The sequence below is a fragment of the Chanodichthys erythropterus genome, chromosome 12, assembly GCF_024489055.1.
Source record: "Chanodichthys erythropterus isolate Z2021 chromosome 12, ASM2448905v1, whole genome shotgun sequence".
NCBI classification, from domain to species: Eukaryota; Metazoa; Chordata; class Actinopteri; order Cypriniformes; family Xenocyprididae; genus Chanodichthys; species Chanodichthys erythropterus.
Genome location: NC_090232.1, coordinates 44,262,862 through 44,282,970, shown reverse-complemented (window position 1 = coordinate 44,282,970; position 20,109 = coordinate 44,262,862). Strand labels below are relative to the sequence as shown.

The window sequence follows — 20,109 nt, the reverse complement described above, 5'->3', positions numbered from 1 at the left end:
GGGTGTGACGCCAACCTGACAAGCCTGTCCATCGGCCAGTGTGGCTGAATTTATCTCACACATACACAAGCTTACTGCTCCAGAAGAGTGTCACAAGTGTCCTCTCTGTGGTTTTGGAGCTTGTCTTGCGGCTGATTTGAAGATGCCCTACATTGTGCCGAATGGCTCTGGGCAGGCGACCCTAGTGGAGAGCACCCAGGCGGATGGGAAGACATTTGAACAGCTCCGGCTAGAGTGTTTGCAGAAGGGAAAGTTGTTTGAGGATCCAGATTTCCCTGCCGTGGAAGCCTCGCTCTTCTACAGCCAGAGGGTCCCGGTTAACTTTGAATGGAAGAGGCCGGGGGTAAGTGAGCACTTCTGTAGAATCATAATTCTGCAAGATAAATATATTGGAGATTCTGGATAAGGTTCCTGCTGGAATTAGAGTTGATGAGTCTCGGGTATGATGGGGTAGCCTGGGACATTTTATGCAATTTTGACTTCAATAATTCACTGCAATATCAAACAAGACTTGTTCACCCAAACAAAATGAGACTCCAATCATATTACAAATTAGCTGGATTTGATGGAGCACTGAAGCAGGTTATCCTAAATGGGTTTTTACTTTAATATAAATGGGCACTGCAGAGGGAATTGTGGGCTACCTCAATACTAAAGTAGAGGATGAAATTATGAATTGAATCACTTTAGTGTAAGATAAAGGCACTAAATATTTGTTAAAAGGCGTGTTGTTTTTAAATGGGTTGAAGCATTTCCTTCTCTTTGATGATCCCCTAGTTCATTTATAGATGGATGTTAGATGAATGGATGGGAGTGTTTTTACGGTTAGTAATTATAACTGAATTGCTCATTAAAAATTTTGGCATGATTTTTGACTGTTATGGCAGACGACATGATTTAATTTTGCATGCAATTTACATGTTTTAGAATGTGAGTTTGCACATTTTAAAACCTGTCATGCTAGTTTGCAGAGTAATTCCAGGCCTCAAATCAACCAGGGCTGCTTTTCATAAAAGCATTGTTACAAGCCATAGAATGTCTCAGAACCACTGCCAATAATCACTCTTAAAAATAAGGGTTCTTTATTGGCATTGATGGTTCCATAAAGAACATCCATGGAAACTTTCCATTGCACAAAAAGTTATTTACATCAGAAAAAAGGTTCTTTAGATTTTTCAAATGTTCTTCAAACTAAGGTTCTTTTAAGAACTGTTCATGGAAAGGTTCTTTAGAGGAACCCAGAATGGTTCTTCTATGGTATTGCTGTGAAAACCCCCTTTTGGCATCTTTATTTTTAAGAGTGATGTCTCTGATCAACTTAGCTCACAATTCTTTTGGGAAACACCACAGGTTGTCCATTTTATGAACACAGCACTGCTATATTTCCTGACATGTCAATGTGTAACATCACAACAAAGAGTCATATTTGTGCATTAAATACATTTATGAAGCAACCATTGGAGACAGTTGCCATGCAACAGGTCAGGAATGCAGGTGGAATGTCAGCATGCACAGAATTCACATTGTTTATTTTGTGTTGATTGTTCGAATGAAAAGTGGATCCTGGTTTTATTAAATTGGAAATGGACTATTGGGTTGAGTTTAAGAACAGGTTATCAGTGGTTGTGACAAATTATATCAGATGATCCACACCCCTCATACTTTAAGGACCTCTGAATGAAACTAAAAAATGCATTTCATTCCAGGGCGTTCCTGTAGAGTGATCTTAGATATGAAGAGAGTGGGGTTGTGTAAGAATGTGAACACACCTCACACAGGCATCATGGGCGTTCTCCCTTTGTCTTTAATCAAATGCTCCATTAGATCTACAGTAACCGCAGGTCATGTGATGTGTTGTAACTTCTGGAAATGTCTGTAAAAAGTAGCTTAAAGTTTAACAACAGCGGAATGAATAGGAACAAAGTTTATTGTTGTATAAACAACATACACTAACAAACTCTTCTGTCATTTTTCCCCCAAAATACATCTAAAAAATTTTGGATGGACGGATGATTGGATGGATGGATGGATGGATGCATGGATGATTGGATGGATGGATGGGTGATTGAATGGATGGATAGGTGATTGGATGGATGGATGGATGGATAGGTGATTGGATGGATGGATGGATGGATGGATGGATGGGTGATTGAATGGATGGATGGATAGGTGATTGGATGGATGGATGGACAGACAGATAGATGGGTAGACAGATGGATAGACAGACAGATGGATGGGTAGATAGACACACGGATAGCTGAATAGATAGATAGATGAATTGAGTTTTTCTCTGATCTGTTCAAATTCAGGAAATCTGCAAAGACCCAAAATTCATCACAGGAGGAGCCACCAGGACAGACATCTGTCAGGGGCAGCTGGGTATGTTTTCATCTTGTTTCAGGTTACTCAAATGGTTTATGAAAAATGAGAACCTCATCTGAGTAAAAACACCTTCAATGACCAAAGAATGAGATAATATACTAATCATATTATAAATGGCCATCCATTAAATGTTGTCCTTCATGTATGACCATACAGGAGACTGCTGGCTGTTGGCAGCGATCGCCTCCCTGACCCTCCATGAAGACACGCTCAAGAGGGTCGTACCACATGACCAGAGCTTTGATCGCGGCTATGCCGGTATCTTCCATTTTCAGGTGAGTCTTACTTGCTGAAGGTCTACAGGTTCATAGTCGTCTTGAACGCTTTTTAAACTCACCTTGTTGTTCAGTTCTGGCAGCATAATAAATGGATGGATGTGGTGGTGGATGACAGACTCCCGTGTGTGAGGAACAACCTGATGTTTGTCCACTCCGCAGACCAAACTGAGTTCTGGAGTGCGCTTCTGGAGAAGGCCTATGCCAAGTATGCACTTCAGTTTACAAAACAAAATGTTGTGTCAAATCTAGTTTTGAGATGTCAAACTCAATCCTGTGTCTCTCTCAGACTGAACGGCAGCTATGAAGCCCTGAAAGGTGGCAGCACCATGGAGGCGATGGAGGACTTCACTGGCGGCGTGGGGGAGATGTATGAGACGAAGAACGCTCCCAGCAACCTCTTCATCATCCTCAAGAAAGCCGTGGAGAGAGGGTCCATGCTCGGCTGCTCCATCGATGTAAGCAAAGCTTTGTTGGATTCAAAGTGAGATCAATAACACATTCTTCCATTCCTGATTTTCATATGATTGTGTTTTCATATCACTAGATCACAAGTTCTGCTGAATCCGAAGCCCAAACCACTACTGGTCTGGTTAAAGGTCATGCTTACTCCATCACTGGAGTGCAAGAGGTAACCACATCAACCCTTATTCAAACAAGATGTTTGTTTATTGCTATCTTCTCTTTTTATGGCTCAGATTCACTATTTATTTTCTCTCTTTCGTCTTGTTTCTTCAGGTCAACTACAGAGGAGCGAAGGTCCAGCTGATTCGTATCCGTAACCCCTGGGGTCAGGTGGAGTGGAACGGGCCCTGGAGTGACAAGTAAGCATCCAATGTTTGCTCAGGATGTATTCCATGCAACAAAAACAACAAAAAAGATGGAGCAGAATGCATAGATCTTTTTATTCAACAGAGCATTTATCTTAAAATTAAAAATGCTGTTTCTTTATACCAGTTAGGTTTTACATGCACATTACAAAAAAGCCCCCCAAAACAATGACATCAGCAAATATACCATGACAAATTAGTAGTTAAAGGTATCAGTATAAATAACAATAATTAAATTTTACCACTTGTAATTAAATATATTGGCTGTCAATATATAGTGCACCTCTAATATTTTAGCAGTTTTTTAGTACTTATTTGCAGCTTAAACATATTTTGTTGATAAGTATATTTAATATGCATTTAAATTCTTCTTAAATACATTTAAAGGGTAGTTCACCCAAAAATGAAAATTCTGTCATTAATTACTCACCCTCATGTTGTTCAAAACCTGTAAGAACTTCGTTCATCGTAGGAACACAAATTAAGATATTTTTGATGAAATCCGAGAGCTCTATGTCACCTCAATAGACAGCAATTTAACAACCACTGTCAAGGTCCAGAAAGGTACTAAAGACATCATTAAATTAAAATAGCCAACATGACTGCAGTGGTTCAACCTTAATGTTATGCACAAAAAAATACTTTTTGTGTGCAAAAACTAAACAAAAATAATGACTTTATTCATCAATATCTTCTCTTCTGTGTCATTCTTTTACCGTTTACGTCCAGCGCTTCCAGGTTCTATGTCAGAACGGCGACTCATTATTAGCTGACTCATGCGTCAGCATTACATGCATGCATCATGCTACTCACGTGATCAGCTTTGGCCAATACAGAGCCGGCATTCGGACGTAGAGCCTGGAAGTGCTGAACGTAAACAGCATAACAGAATGACATGGAAGAGAAGATATCGTTTTTGTGCACAAAAAGTTTTCTTGTCACTTCATAACATTAAGGTTGAACCACTGCAGTCACGTCGACTGTTGATGTCTTTAGTACCTTTCCGGACCTTGAAAGTGTCTATTAAATTGCTGTCTATGGACGAGTCATATAACTCTCGGATTTCATCAATAATATTTTAATTTGTGTTCCGAAGATGAAAGAAGGTCTTACGGGTGTGGAACGACATGAGGGAGAGTAATTAATGAAACTCTTAATATTTGGGCAAACCCTTTAAATATATTAAATTTGTACTTGGGATGTCACTGTAAATGCTCCAAATCTTGTATTTTCAGCTCTAGGGAATGGAACATCATTGACAGTTCAGAGAAGAATCGATTGCTGCACAACTCCCTGGATGACGGAGAGTTCTGGTACGACCCATCAGTCCAGTTCACATCAGGCTGAATCCTCTTAAACAGCTTCACTAAAAAGCTCTGAGAAGTTTCTGCTGAGCAAGCGTCCAATAAGCTCGTTCAGACCTGTGGTACTTTAACTTCTATGACTTGCTGTGTTGCAGGATGGAGTTTGGGGACTTCAAATCCAACTACGACAAGATCGAGATCTGTAACCTGACTGCAGACGCTCTGTCAGATGACGTTACAAAGAAGTGGGAAGTGAACCTGTTTGAGGGCAACTGGATCAGGGGCTCCACTGCTGGCGGCTGCAGGAACTACATCGGTCAGTATCATGTAATGTGTAGATTTCATCATAAAAGTATGCATGTTTACCCATGCTATCATTCATACTTACAGTAATAGTATTCTTTAGTGTTACAAAGACTTACATTTGTGTTCTTCTTGATCTTGATTTTCTCAGACACATTCTGGACAAACCCGCAGTTTAAGCTTCGTCTGAAGGATCCGGATGATGGTGATAAGCTGTGTAGTGTCATTGTGGCTCTGATGCAGAAGAACCGCCGTCGGCTCAGGAAGGAAGGGCTTGACATGGAAACCATCGGCTTTGCCATTTACGAGGTGAGAGAGATAAAAAGCTGTAGATGAGTTTGGAGAACTTCTAAAGCTCCACTGAAGTCTGACCTGCTCACTTACCGTACTCATAGGCTCCTGATGATCAAGACCACCAGGGGAAGGACTTTTTCCGCTACAATGGCTCTAAAGCGCGGAGCCGTTCTTACATCAACATGAGGGAGGTGTCCGAGCGCTTCAGACTGCCGCCAGGAAATTACCTGCTGGTGCCCACCACCTTCCAGCCACATCATGAGGCGGACTTCCTAATCCGGATCTTCTCAGAGAAGAAAGCTGGAGCTATGTATGTCTATCCAACCTACTCTTCAGTTTTATCAGACAGATTCTGTATATACTTTTAAATTTTGGAAACATGTTTCCATAAAATAAAATAAAATTTTCGATGAGAAACTGAATCATATCTTAGGCAGAAACTAACATTTATTATTGTTGTTAGTAAGATGGTGGTCAGTGAGGTACTTCTTCGTATACTCAAAGCATTATTCAGTATTTTTACAGCACATAATTGTACAATGTAATATGTTTTGTGTTTGCAGTGAGATGGGAAGCACTATTCAAGCAGATTTGCCAGAAGTGAGTAAAAACAAAAAATTGGTTCATGGTTAATTTTTGTGTCTTTGTGTGCTGGAAAAGTTTGTGTTTAAATAATACGACATGCACTTATGTTGTAGATGTTAAAAGTGTATGTTTCTGTCTAATTTGTAAAGCCACCGAAGCCAAACCCACCTCAGGAAGAGACAGACGAGGAGAAGGGCCTGAGGAGACTTTTTGAACAGATTGCCGGATCGGTAAGACAGAAAACTATGGAAGCCTGATAACAGAATTATTATATATGTAAAAAAGAAGTTAATTGTGATTTTATATCTCACAATTCTGAGGGGAAGATGTCATAATATTGGGACATAAACGTCAAATTTCTCTCTCAGTTGCAGAAAAAACAAGTAATATTTAGCAATTCTGACTTTTTTCCTTAGGATTGTGAGATATAAACTCGCAATCGTGAGATACAAAATCATACTTTTTTTTTAATTAACCAGAAATATACAATAATAAACAGAAATTTACATATTAATGCAAAGAAAACACATGCCAGAGCGTACAAAAATATGACAAGTCTTCCTTGCTTTTTTATTTATAATGTTCTCCAAACTGGTGCAGTAGTCTTTTGTCTCCTGAAGAAAATGAATAAAATTTGGCTTGGATCCTGACCATTTCTTCTTGTGTATATGAAATTTCCCCAAAATAATAAACAGTTGTACAATAAAATAAAAATTATTATTATGATTATTTTCATTGGAATAATACATACATATATCAAAATTATTTAATTTAAATATAACATTTCATTCTAATGAAATTTTCCACATCCACCCAAAAAATCTTTGTGTATACACAATTACAAAACAGATGGACAATAGATTATTTTTCCACTGAGCAAAAATCACATAAATAATCAATCTCTAACTTAAACCTCTCTAACACACTTTTAGCTGGATATATACCATATAAAAATTTAAATGTAACCTCTTTTACTTTATTATTTAAACAGTATGCTTCACAAATACACCAAGCTTTTTCCAGTTTATATTCCTAAATACATTGGTCCACAATACGCTTTTATGAGTAGCTGCTTCACCAGTTATAATATTCCTAATATGTTTATTTGTACACCTATGTTTCAAAATATCAATATCTCCTATAACATTGCCTCAGAAGAATCACTTCCACAAGCTCTTACAAAATGTATAACTTGTTGAGGTATGGCATCAAATACAACAGCATACTCTTTTGGCGTTACTGGAAACCCAAATTTTTTCCAAGTATTCACTATAAGATAATAGATTACCAATTGAATTTAAGAGTTGTCTAACTAACACAATATTATTTTCATACCAACTATTATAGAAGAGAGTTCTATTTTTATAAAGCACCTATTATTCCAAATAATGTGGGAAAAATTGTGCTTTAACACCAGCATCCAGTCCAATAAAGCTTGTTTGTGAAATTTAGCCAATTTGACAGGCAGTTTTTCAATTTTAAAATCACATCTCAAAAGAAGATCTATGCCAAAATCGTACTTATATTACCTTTCATGTAAGCTTCTTCCATCGAAAACTTCAATCCAGTCAACCGTCGTCTGCCGCAGGGTTTCCCATGGGGAAATGCAGGGTGTTCTTGAGATTATGAAAAACTAATAATTACATCATTAAAAATTAAAGTTAAAACAAATTTAATTGATTTTAAAAAATAAAAACTATCCAAATAAAAAGTTTAATTAAAATGATCAAATATTTTTTTTGGTTGCCTGTATGTCATGTGACCATTAACTGACATCTGAGAACCGCGAATGTGTTGTATATTTGAAATATTAATTTAAAATCTTATGGTGCGTTCAAGTCTTCCTGGGAAGTTCGTATTTACGAGGTGGGAAATCGTGTGTACGACGGTAGGTGCGTTCAAGTCACTTTCGTCGGAGTATGATGGCGGTGTGCCTTCTCTAAATTAATTACACAAAATTACAACACTTCTGCTTCTAGAAAATGTACAGCAAATAATGTACATTAGTTGTATGTTGCTTTTTTATGTTTTTTAATTAATTTATGAAGCTGTTGTAAACTTTATTGTTGCATATTACATTTTTATACTGTGATGCTATTGTATTTTTTGCTGGGAATCAGCTTACTTTGTTGTAAATAGAAAAGCCTGACAATTCACTGCTAAATACCTGTAATATTGTGGTATTTCGCCATGTTTCTGACTGACACGCCCCCAACTCGTACAGATCGGAGCTTAAAGAAAATTACGAGCTTCCCACTGGTATTTACGACATTGTGGTGGCATTCATGTCAGTTCTGCTCGTAAATACGATCTTTCCGACATGACTTGAACGCACCATTAGAGGGTACTTTATGCGTATGTTTTAGGTCAAAGGGGTTCAGCTTAAAAACAATTTTGGGAATCCCTGAGCAGTTCTGTGTCGGTACAGGAGTGATGGCGATAGTGATAGTGAAGGCATACCAGCATAAGATAGATAGTGCGCGCCCTCGTCTGGTCACAGTTTGTTTTACACTCTCCCTAATGTCTCTGTGTAGGATAAAGCCATCAGCGCCAGAGAACTGCAGCATGTGCTGAACAATGTTCTGAGCAGAAGTGAGTCTGTCACCATTTCAGGCATTTTAATCCAATAGTAATTTTTAAATGCATTGATATGAATGCTAACATCTCATGTAACCGTGTCTCATTGCAGGGAAAGAGGTGAAGTTTGATGGTTTGACCCTCAATACCTGCCACAGCATCATAAACCTGATGGATGTATCCTCTCAGTGGCTGTACATGTGTTATTAGTCTTAAAAATATTACCCCTCTCCTTCCCCAAGCTCAATTACAGAAACTAACATATAAAGTCTATTAAACTGTTCTTAAGTTTGGTAAAATATGACTATAATACTCTGAGCTGTGTAATTGTGTTGCTCAGTTTTCCTGAACCGAGTACAGGTGGATGGCTCAGGGATGCTGGAATTCGAGGAGTTCAAAGTCTTCTGGGATAAGCTGAAGAAATGGATCGTAAGTCACAGAATCATACATTTACTCATTAATTATTTCTCAGAATGAAGTTTTCAGAGAAAGTTGTGTCGTATGCTTGTTGTAGATGCTGTTCCTGGCTTTCGATACGGATCGTTCAGGACGCATGTCTTCCTACGAGCTCCGCAGTGCTCTTAACGCCGCAGGTAAACACACACATCACACATGAACTATAATATTTACACATCTGTTTTTGAGTAATCATTAGTACACGATTTAGACCAGGGGTTTTCAGTCTTTTAGAAGCAACAGACCCCCAAAATATGTTCATTCAAATGAATAAAAATTAATTAATTAATATTATAAATATGTCTAAATATTATTTGGAAAGTATTTTGCTTCTATTAAGTTAATTAGTACTTTTTTGTTCTTATTATAGCACTGTACTGTTAAATGCTTTATTTATTTGCTTGTTTTATTTAATTATTTTCTTATGTTAATTTAATTTTTATTTATCTATGTATTTTTAACTAAAATAATTGTATTTATTTATTATTATTTGTATTTTATTTATTTTATTATTAATATGATTATTTGTATTTCTTAAAAACATTTTTTCACTGTTTTTCTCTAAACATTTCCATTTTGAAACCCCCTGATTTAGACTTTGTGTGTGTTTTCTTCATTCAGGGATGCAGCTGAACAATAAGATCTTGCAGTTGCTGGGTCTGCGGTTTGCGGACGAGAACTTTGACATCGATTTTGATGATTACCTGACGTGCATCGTCCGTCTGGAGAACATGTTTCGTAAGTGAAGGCGGTGCATTAAAGTACAGGGCCGTTAACATGAAGGTCTGATCAGTCTTAGACTCATTGCTGATGTTTCACTAATGTCTACTTTGTCTTATGCTGGTATTTGTTCTGTGTTGGACTGCGATTTTTATATGTGATTTATTAGTAATATTCAGAATCTTCCATAACATGTGGGGTGTAAATCAAACCTGAGCACTTAAACAGAGATTTTGGCATTTGTTACAGGAGTTTTCCAGGCCTTTGATAGCAAAAAGAAAGGAGAGATCAGTCTGAACATGCAACAGGTAACACACCATTTTTTCCCTGTTGTATTTACATTAGTATATGTAAAAAAAGGAATAACAGAATAACTAGAATATATAAATGTAAAGCATGTAAACGCACATATTATTTAGTAGTTTCCTTATTTAACAACTTTTGACAACTTTTAACATTTGATGTGTTTTGAGGTGAGATTTCTAACACGCAGTCAGATCAAAATTATAAACAAATCTTCATTTCTTCACAGTTCCTGATGTTGTCCATGAACATCTGAGGATTCAACCAAATTCAGCAAGAACAATATGGATGGAGTCAGCGGTGCTACTGTGCATTTTCACTTTTATTCTGAACAGATCTACACACACACACACACACACACACACACACACGTTCTTTCCCATTGCTACTGACTATGGATTCATGTGAAAGCTTTACTATGATTGTTTCATGAACAAAGTCTAAAATGTTGTGTTCTTGTTGGCACGTTTACTGTTATTTTTCTGCGATTTGAGGCATATTCACTCTTTATGGATTTTGCAAGAAATTATGATATTTGCAAGATGTTGTATTCTTCACAGAGCTGCTAAACTACCACGTTTTCATCTTGAAAGGTGCATGCATAAATGAACAAAAACAGGAATATAAATGAATAAATATTACAATAAATGACTGTGGCTTTTGTTACTGACAAGCTGTGACAGAGCAACCAATGAAATATGTCTAATAATTTGTTGAATATTAAATGCATTCTGTCAATGAATCATCACCAGCAACAAATAAAAATATAGATGTATGCATAGCATTTTATCATTTTTAACATGAGATAAGTTATAACATATGTTAAGTTTTTGCTTGAAAATTTACAGTTTTGGACATTAAGGGATTGAGCTTTTCATTTATTGCCCTGTAAGTAACTACAAAAGAGAATGTAAAGCAAATAACTAAAAAAATATAATAATAATTAAGTGTGCAGCATGCCCCCACCCTGCACAATGTTCTCACCTTTTTTTTCCCTTACCAAAAAAAAAAAAAAAAACAGTAGGAAATTGCAAATAAAGGACATTCATATTGATGTACATTAAAAATATAAAGTATGTATGTATGTAAGTATGTATGTTACATAAAAACTGACCTTAAATTCCACATACTGAATTAAATGATATTTTTATGATTAAGAGATGTAATAAACAGAACAAATTAATTTAAATAGTTAAAACAACAGGCATTGCAACAGCAACAATGGACATATTCATAAAATAAGTAAATAATTTAGGAAAAATTACTACATAAAAATGCAAAACAAAAAAAGGCAGATGTAATGTGTGTCGGAAGGTTTGCCATATATTTTCGATTATATATATATATATATATATATTATATATATATATATATATTATTAAATGCCAGTCACATTACAAACAATAGAAACAAAAATATACAGTATATAAAATAATAATACAAGGAAAAAGAAAGAAAAAATATAAACAGAAAAGGTCGAGCGTCATGATCATCATCACGTCATGTCCCCCATCTAGACTAAACCAAAAGTGAATCAGGGGTGTTTCTGGAACCACAATGGTCCCGTCTGTATTCCTGTCGCTTAGGTATTTGATTACAATCCTTTATATAAAAATTAGCCGAATATAAATTAATATTAACGTGTTGTTTATAGCAGTTATTTAAGGCACAATTATCGCACGGACTGTGCTGCTCCCCTTCACTCGGTCGAGATGGTCGAGTCTCAAAATGGCCGCTGTTGTCCATGTGTTTCGAGCAGACAGAAGAATCTCTATTATTTGATTCCACGTTGTTTACTTTTGATAACATTAAAGCTAATATAGTTACTTGAGATCTGAAATACAAACACCTAGTTAATACATTAACTTGTAAAAATGGTAAGTAATTGCATTCTTGTTTACATTTATGATCTGTCATCCTAGTGAATCCATGTGTTTACATGTAAATCATGTTTCACTGTTAATTGTTTATAATAGTGTTATTTAAACACTAAGTACAGTGACTATTCTCTAAAAAAAGACTTGTTTATGGGTTCTGATCACAAATCTTTTTGTGTTGCTTTAGCAAGCTGTGTTATTATAATAATGAATGTGTTTATTGTAAAACAGTTGTCCCAAACTCACTAAAATGATCATGCAGTCACTGAATATGGCAGATCTGTATGTTAGTTGTGATCTGTGTGTCTTCAGCCTCACAGAAAGAAGAAATCCTTCATCAATAAGAAGAATGCCGTGTCCTTCCACCTGGTGCACAGAAGTCAGAAAGATCCTCTCGCAGCAGACGAGATGGCACCTCAACATGTCCTTCTGCCTGCTGCCAAGGTAAAACAAACACACTAAACTGGTTTTTCAAAGGCTAAACAGTCACAACATTCAAATATCAGTCACTAAAGTTGCCATCTGATCCAGCAGGTGGAGGTGGAGAAGAGGAGGGAGGAGCAGCGCAAGTTTGGAGTGTTTTTCGACGACGACTACGATTACCTGCAGCACCTGAGGGAGGCGCCCCAGCCTGCAGAGCTGGTCTCTGCCCCTCGCCTCCGCAGAGACGCACGGCCAAAGCCTGCGGAGAATGAAGAGGACATGGAGGAAGAGGATGTCACCTTCCCTGTAAGGCCGAACGACAGCAGCTTCTCCCTGCAGCTACCAGATTTACATATCTGATAATGTTCTGACACTGATTCTATCATTTATAAATTGCAACGTTAATGTTTTGTGTTGACATATTTACAGTGAAAACAGGATGATTTGATCACAGATATGAATCAGTCTTCATTATTTGTTATTACTAGTCAAAAGTAGGTGATATTACAGGACAAAAATGAATACACATATCTGATTTTATCAATATTTTTAGTCAGGGTAGATTGTTTTAATTCCTGTCAAAAATGTATTATGGTGCTACCCTGACTAAGGTCCGTTTTCATTGAAGAGAAAGACTTGAAGTATTAGTTCACCCCAAAATAAATATTCTGTTGTTAATAACACATCCTCATGTCGTTCCAAACCCGTAAGATCTTCATTCATCTTAAGAACACAAATTAAGATATTTTTGATGAAATCTGAGAGCTTTATGTTCCTCCATTGACAGTCTATGCAACTACCACTTTCAAGCCCCAGAAAAGTAGTAAAGACATCATAAAAGTAATCCATGTGACCTCAGTTTTATGAAGCGAAGTGAGTGCTTTAAGGAAAAAAACACAAATATATCACTTTAATTACAAAATATTAATGTTTTTTAAGCACCTGGAGTCACATGGATTACTTTAATGGTGTCTTTACTAGCTTTCTGGACCTTGAAAGTGGTAGTTGTGTAAACTGTCAATGAAGGAACAGAAAGCTCTCAGATTTCATAAAAAATATCTTAATTTGTTTTCTGAAGATGAACGAAAAAGTCTTATGGGTGTGTAACGACATGAGGGTGAGTAATTAATGACAGTAATTGATGAATTTTTTTTTTTTTGGGTGAGCTAACCCTTTAAAAGTGTGGTAATTTGTACTAAAAATATTAGTGCGTCTACAGTGAGGGTGACAACAAACAGTGTTACGGTCCGGTTGTGTCTCTTACAGATGATGAGCGTCTTTACGCTTCTGTTTTTGATGACCTGCTGAAGTTTTTTGTTAATGTGTGTTGTTCATGCAGGTGTCCTCAATTAACCTCCCCTCATCTGTGTTCGCCTCAGAGTTTGAAGAGGAAGTGGGTTTATTAAACAAAGCAGCTCCTGTTTCAGGTGAGTTGGGTGGAGATCAGAATTATTCCTGCTCATGTCTCTGCAGACAAAAACTTTTCATTTACTTTATTTGGAATTATACCTCATTAAATTGATCAGAAGTGATAGTAAAGACATTTCAGATAAATGCTGTTCTTTTGATCTTTCTATTAATCTGATATTCCTAAATATAAAAGTATCACGTTTCCATACAAACTTGAAGCAGGTCAGCTGTTTTCAACACTGATAATAATCATAAATGCATCAAATCATCATATTACAATGATTTCTGAAGGATCATGTGACACTGAAGACTGGAGTAAAGATGCTGAAAATTCAGCTTTGATCACAGGAATAAATTACATTTTAACATATATTACAATAAACAGCTATTTTAAGTTTTCATAAGTTTTTGATCAAATAAATGCAGCCTTGATAAGAAGAAGAGACTTCTTTCAAAAAAAATTTCACTGACCCTTTTGACTTTTGAATGGTAGAGTTAGGGCTCGTTCACACACACAACACGTCTAAAACGGGAGATGCTGCACAGGAATGTTTTTTTTTTTAAAGCACAGAACACATGTGTGTCAAAACGTGTCTCATGTGCTTTTGAGACATGATGCAATAAAGAAACTGCCAAATACAAATGAGACAATGTAGTTTTGCATCTTTCTTTCCAGGGCCACGGTTGGATATGGATCCTGACATTGTTGCTGCACTGGATGAGGACTTTGATTTTGACGACCCAGAGAACATGCTGGAAGATGACTTTGTCATCAAGGCCAATGACGTCATGAATGACACGGGGTAAAACTGACAAATTACAAAAAATTCACCCAAAAAATGAAAATTCTGTCATCATTTACTCACCCTCATGTCATTTCAAATCCGTAAGACTTTTGTTCATCTTCAGAAAACAAATCAAGATCTTTTTAATGAAATCTGAGAGATTTCTGTCCCTCCATAGACAGCTACACAACTGACACTTTAACTCTTCAAAAAGTTCATAAAGAGTTTGTAAAACTACTCCATATGAATTGAGCGGTTTAGTCCAGTTTTCCTGATGAACAGATTTAATTTAGGCTTTTATTCACATATAAACATAAAAATCACAAACTCTTTTGAACAGTTTGAAGCGTCAAAGTGGAAGTCACATAGCTGTCTATGGAGGGACAGAAATCTCTCAGATTTTTTTAAAAGGATTTGTGTTTCAAAGATGAACGCAAGCCTTAAGGGTTCAGAATGATGTGAGTGTGAGTAAATGACTGAATTTTAATTTTTTTTCTTTCAATGTTTAATGTGTTTGGTTTTGTTGCTGGTACTATGTAAATAAAATTGAGTCAGCCTATGAGTCGAATGCTTGAATCTGCATAACCCTGCCTACATCAGATGTCATCACCAATTTCCTTTGTTTTTGTTCTCAGTAATGATGATGATGATGATGAGTGGGAAGACACGGATGATGAAGGTGATGAGGAAGATTATGACTCAGCGGGTCTGTCAGACGAGGAAGGCGGTCAGAGAGAGTTCATGTTTGGCGACTGCGAGACAAAGAGTCGTTTTACAGAGTACTCGCTCACGTCCTCCGTCATGAGGAGGAACGAACAGCTGACGCTGCTGGACGACCGCTTCGAGAAGGTCAGTCAGCAGATCTTCCACACAGATAATGAGGGACATAAGTGTCTGTTCACATTTTCTGTGAATGTTTGATGCACAACAACACAGCACCTTTTTTCAGCCACAATTTGTTTTTTGTTTTCTTTGTTGGGTAGTTAAAAAAAAGTTACCAACCAATGTGATAGTATGGTTTTCCTTTTTATTAAATGTAGCAAACATTTTTATCTCATAGTTTGTATACAGCCATAAACCATGTAAAATTGTACATTTGTTTATTTGTGCTGACCTGGATTATAAGTCATGTCAACATATAACAAGCAAAAAAAAATTATTTCTCAGTTGTTCAAGCAAAAACACTGAATTACTTAAACCATAAACCTGATTTATTATTAATGTACACTTCTATAATAGAGCACGATTCCGATGATTGAGTGTTCGTTGTGTTGTTGATAGTTTTTCGAGCAGTTTGATGATGACGAGATCGGAGCGCTGGATAACGCGGAGCTGGAGGGCTACATTGAACCGGACAGCAAGCGCCTGGAGGAGGTCATCAAAGACTACTTCATTCAGAAAGAGAAAGAGTGAGTGTGTGTGACTGACACAGCATCTGTGTGTGTGTGTGTGTGTGTGTGTGTGTGTGTGTGTGTGTGTGTGTGTGTTTGAGATCACTCCTCTCATCACTTTACATGTGTGTGTAGTTATCAGAAACCAGATCAGCTGGGTCCTGCGGAGCTGCCCTCTGTGAGAGAGGAAGATGAGAATGATGAAGATGATGAAGAGGTGGCGATTGATACGATGGTCATAGAGCCGCCTGCGGAGCGCTGGGACTGTGAGACCATCATCAGTGAGTCTGAATCCATACAGTTTATCAGAGCAGTGCACTTTCTGATGCCATGTGAGGATGTGAGTGTATTATTAACTTACAGAGGCTTTTAAAAGGTTAGTTCACCCAAAAATGAAAATTCTGCCATTATTTACTCACCCTCATGCCGTTCCACACCTGTAAGATCTTCGTTCATCTTCAGAACACAAATTAAGATATTTTTGATAAAATCCAATGGCTCAGTGAGGCCTCCATTGACAGCAAGATAATTAACACTTTCAGATGCCCAGAAAGCTACTAAAATCGTATTTAAAACAATTCATGTGACTACAGTGGTTCAACCTTACTGTTATGAAGTGACAAGAATACTTTTTGTGCGCAAAAAAACTAAATAACGACTTTATTCAACAATATCTAGTGATGGGCGATTTTAGTGAAGCTTCGAAGCTTTACGAATCTATTGTTTCGAATCAGTGGTTCAAAGCGTGTATCAAAATGCCAAAGTCACGTGAACCATTGAAATTTCAAGACACTTATGACGTAACGAAGCCTCATTTACTGAAATCACGTGACTTTGGCAGTTTGATATACGCTCCAAACCACTGATTCAAAACAAAAGATTCGTAAATCTTCATGAAGCAGTGTTTTTAAAATTGCCCATCACTAAATATTGAATAAAGTCGTTATTTAGTTTTTTTGCCGCACAAAAAGTATTCTCGTCACTTCATAATATTAAGGTTGAACCACTGTAGTCACATGATCTGTTTTAAATGCGATTTTAGTTGCTTTCTGGGCATTGAAAGTGTTAATTGTCTTGCTGGCAATGGAGGCCTCACTGAGCCATCAGATTTTATCAAAAATATCTTAATTTGTGTTCTGAAGATGAATGAAGGTCTTACAGGTGTGGAACAACATGAGGGTGAGTAATTAATGACATTATTTGGCATTATAAATGACATTTTTGGGTGAACTAACCCTTTAATATGTTCTTCTACATGTGTTTGATGGCCATAAGTCAAATATTGCAGTACATAAATGCATATGGTGTAATGGATCGCAGTTGATCCGTAATTTATACGGACCTAGCCAAACGGTTCGGCACACATGTGATTTACGGATTAATTGCAAAGTTTAACCTTCATAGAGTGAACATTTATCATTTGCATGTGTTTATAAGTCTGGAAAATGTACACATTCAAGTGATTTTAAACCATTCCAGCTCAAGGAGACGCAAATGACTCAATTCAGTCTGTGAGCACAGCCGCACACATACAGAGAGCCGCAAATACCAGAATGATTCCTCTTTCACATCTCCTGAAAATGATATTGTTTTGAGGATGTTCTGGTGATTCTCACCACAGCAGAGAAATGGACAACAAAAACACTATTTATTTTCATGATCTTCCTCTTCAGTTGTCATTTTACTAATCTGCCATATGATGATATCGTGTCCTCATAGCTCAGAGCCTGATTACTGAGAGATGCTGGAGTTTCAGGAGTTTGAATGATGCTGTAAATCAGAGGTGATTGATCATGTTTATCTTTCTCTCTCAGGCACTTACTCCAACCTCTACAACCGGCCCAAACTCATCCAGGACCCTCCAAAGGTGAAGAAACCTTTCTCACATGTCTCATTCGGCCAAGGATATTTCATAATCTGCTATTTCATTACACAGATAAAGAACCCTAGGGTGAAATGCACTGGAAGTTCAATTTCCAATTCAAATCCACATCCATTTTGCATGTGAACCAAATTCAAGATGTGGTTTGAATTACATGTATGAATGTTTTCACCTACAGCACAGACACAGAAGCAAACATACTATATTTGTAACAATAAGACAGTGATTTTTTTCTGAAATGTGATTTGATCTTGTATTAATCAATTGATCATATTAATCTTAACAAATATTACCCCGCCATATGACCTCATGCAGTTAATGGATTTTAAATGCATTATTCATTGAGTTCATTCATAGAGAGTAAACACAGCATAGGTAACCCATTATAACAGCATTATTAGTCACATATTCTATTTACAATAGTTTGCATGCAATGCATCGTGACCAAAATACATTTCAGAGGTCAGTAAGGCAATAGATGTTTGTTCACAGGGATGGATAGGGTTACCAAAGGATTTACAGTGCTTTAAAACACATTATCTGATAATCACTGATAGACGTGACACGTAATACAAACAGTAGACTACTGCATGCCGCTTGCAAACCCCAAGGTTATGGGTTCAATTCCTAGGGAATGCATGAACTGGTAGCATGTGTATTTTGAATGCAAGTTGGTTTTGATAAAAGCTCTGCCAAATGAATTAATTGTAAATATGTTTGCAGCCCAAGCAGATCCGAGTGTCCAGTAAGACGGGGATTCCTCTGGACGTTCTGGAGAAACGAGGCCCGACGGCTAAACAGGTGGAGAGGATGGAGAGGATAAACGACTCTGACCTGCCCAGAGTCTCGACGCAGCCCCGCTCACGGGACGAGAGCGCAGAGGAGAGGAGAGCCAGGAAACAGGCCATCAAGACCGAGAGGAAGGTGCGTAATCTCATGCATCATGCTGAAAACTATTTCAAATATCAATCTGTTGCAGTTTATGTTGTAATTACACATGATTATCTACCTGTTTCCTCTGCGTTATTGCCAGTCCAACATTATTAGCTTGTTGAGGAGACTTGGCATTTTTTTTTCTTGTTTTACAATAAAGCAAGTGGAAAAATCCATCAGAATAAGAAAGAACAGAGTCAGTATTCCTCAAAATGAATAAAAACAGTGGACATCTCAGAATATTTGCACAAACCCTGCAATACTTAAAATATAAAGTATATTTGTATAATTTAACATATTTATCTCACTTTATTAACCCATGTCTTTACTGCTGACCTTCAATGATCTAATTCAAACATACTAATAAGCAAAAATGACTTTAGAAAAAGTGAAAAACATCACATTTCCTTCAGCCTGAGGCTTATTCATTTCACTTTTGTTGTGAAAGGGCCTTTACATTTGCTAGAAATAGAACTTTTTTGTTGTTATTCAATCAATGAAGCTCAGTCCAGGTGAGAAAAGCTAACGCAAAAGTAATGTATTGTATTACTTTTCATAAAAAGTAACTAAGTTACTTTTTTAGGGAGTAATACAATGTTGCAATTCATTACTTTCAAAAGTAACTTTCCACTAAAAAGCACCCTGGCATTCATATTTTCCCTTTCATTGTTTCAGGAGAGGAGGACCGAGAAGAAGGCAAACAAACTGGCATTCAAACAAGAGAAACAGATGCAGGAGAAACAGATGGTTAATTTAAGAGCAAACGTTCAGGGCCTGAAGCTCTCGTAGGACGGCAGAGACACTCCAGAGACTATCAAAAACACTGCGACACGTTCCCAACACCAGCGGACACTATAGGACCTCACTGAAGACACGTGTGTTGCAGTACATTACATCATTTACCTTACCAGGACTTCCATGTTTTATTCTTCTCACGAAGTGTACAAGCATTTCTAAATTATGTTTATGAATAGTGTTGCCGTGGATACATCATAATGAAAGGAATCTATAGAATCTGTTCTGTTTATCAGGCTCGACTGTTAAAAGGTAAATATATATGTACAAAAATATAATTAAACCTATTCATCACATTCTAAAAAGTTTATAAAAACACACATACAAAGTAAAACACAAGTACAAATTTTTCCATAGAATCATAACACCCCACTTTTAATAAAAAAAAATATTATGGGAGGAAAAGAAATCAATCACATTTTCACCGGTGGCACAGTAATGAACTTAATGCAAACTATCAGCTGCCTGTAAGGACTGATGGCTTATAAAGTGGCTTCTCAGTTCATTATGACGAAATTCTCTTCTCCTCTGACATTTATGCACTTTGCCTAAACATGGTATTCACATGATCTGAACAATAAACG

At 36.9% G+C, this 20,109-nt stretch overlaps 2 protein-coding genes across 3 annotated transcripts; both read left to right on the top strand.

The window, feature by feature from the left end:
- Positions 1–142: 142 nt before the first annotated feature.
- capn9 (calpain 9) lies at positions 143–10,643 on the top strand. Its single transcript, XM_067404135.1, has 20 exons — positions 143–343; positions 2,310–2,379; positions 2,539–2,657; positions 2,732–2,865; positions 2,947–3,115; positions 3,205–3,288; positions 3,396–3,481; positions 4,723–4,800; positions 4,947–5,107; positions 5,246–5,403; positions 5,490–5,698; positions 5,952–5,988; positions 6,123–6,203; positions 8,508–8,565; positions 8,663–8,727; positions 8,911–8,979; positions 9,065–9,143; positions 9,628–9,744; positions 9,976–10,034; positions 10,259–10,643. Exons 1-20 carry the CDS (start codon positions 143–145, stop codon positions 10,283–10,285), a joined length of 2,061 nt encoding a protein of 686 aa, XP_067260236.1. The 3' UTR covers positions 10,286–10,643.
- A 1,098-nt stretch (positions 10,644–11,741) lies between these two features.
- Positions 11,742–19,544, top strand: ltv1 (LTV1 ribosome biogenesis factor). Of its 2 annotated transcripts, none has more exons than XM_067403636.1 (11): positions 11,742–11,906; positions 12,219–12,350; positions 12,441–12,635; positions 13,669–13,756; positions 14,416–14,542; positions 15,160–15,373; positions 15,806–15,933; positions 16,051–16,196; positions 17,730–17,782; positions 18,521–18,721; positions 19,406–19,544. In XM_067403636.1, the coding sequence occupies exons 1-11, from the start codon at positions 11,904–11,906 to the stop codon at positions 19,517–19,519; spliced, it is 1,401 nt and encodes a 466-aa protein (XP_067259737.1). In that variant the 5' UTR covers positions 11,742–11,903; the 3' UTR covers positions 19,520–19,544. The 2 variants fall into 2 exon arrangements, with proteins under 2 accessions (XP_067259737.1, XP_067259736.1); XM_067403635.1 differs by having other exon boundaries at positions 11,743–11,906; positions 12,438–12,635.
- Positions 19,545–20,109: the final 565 nt, after the last annotated feature.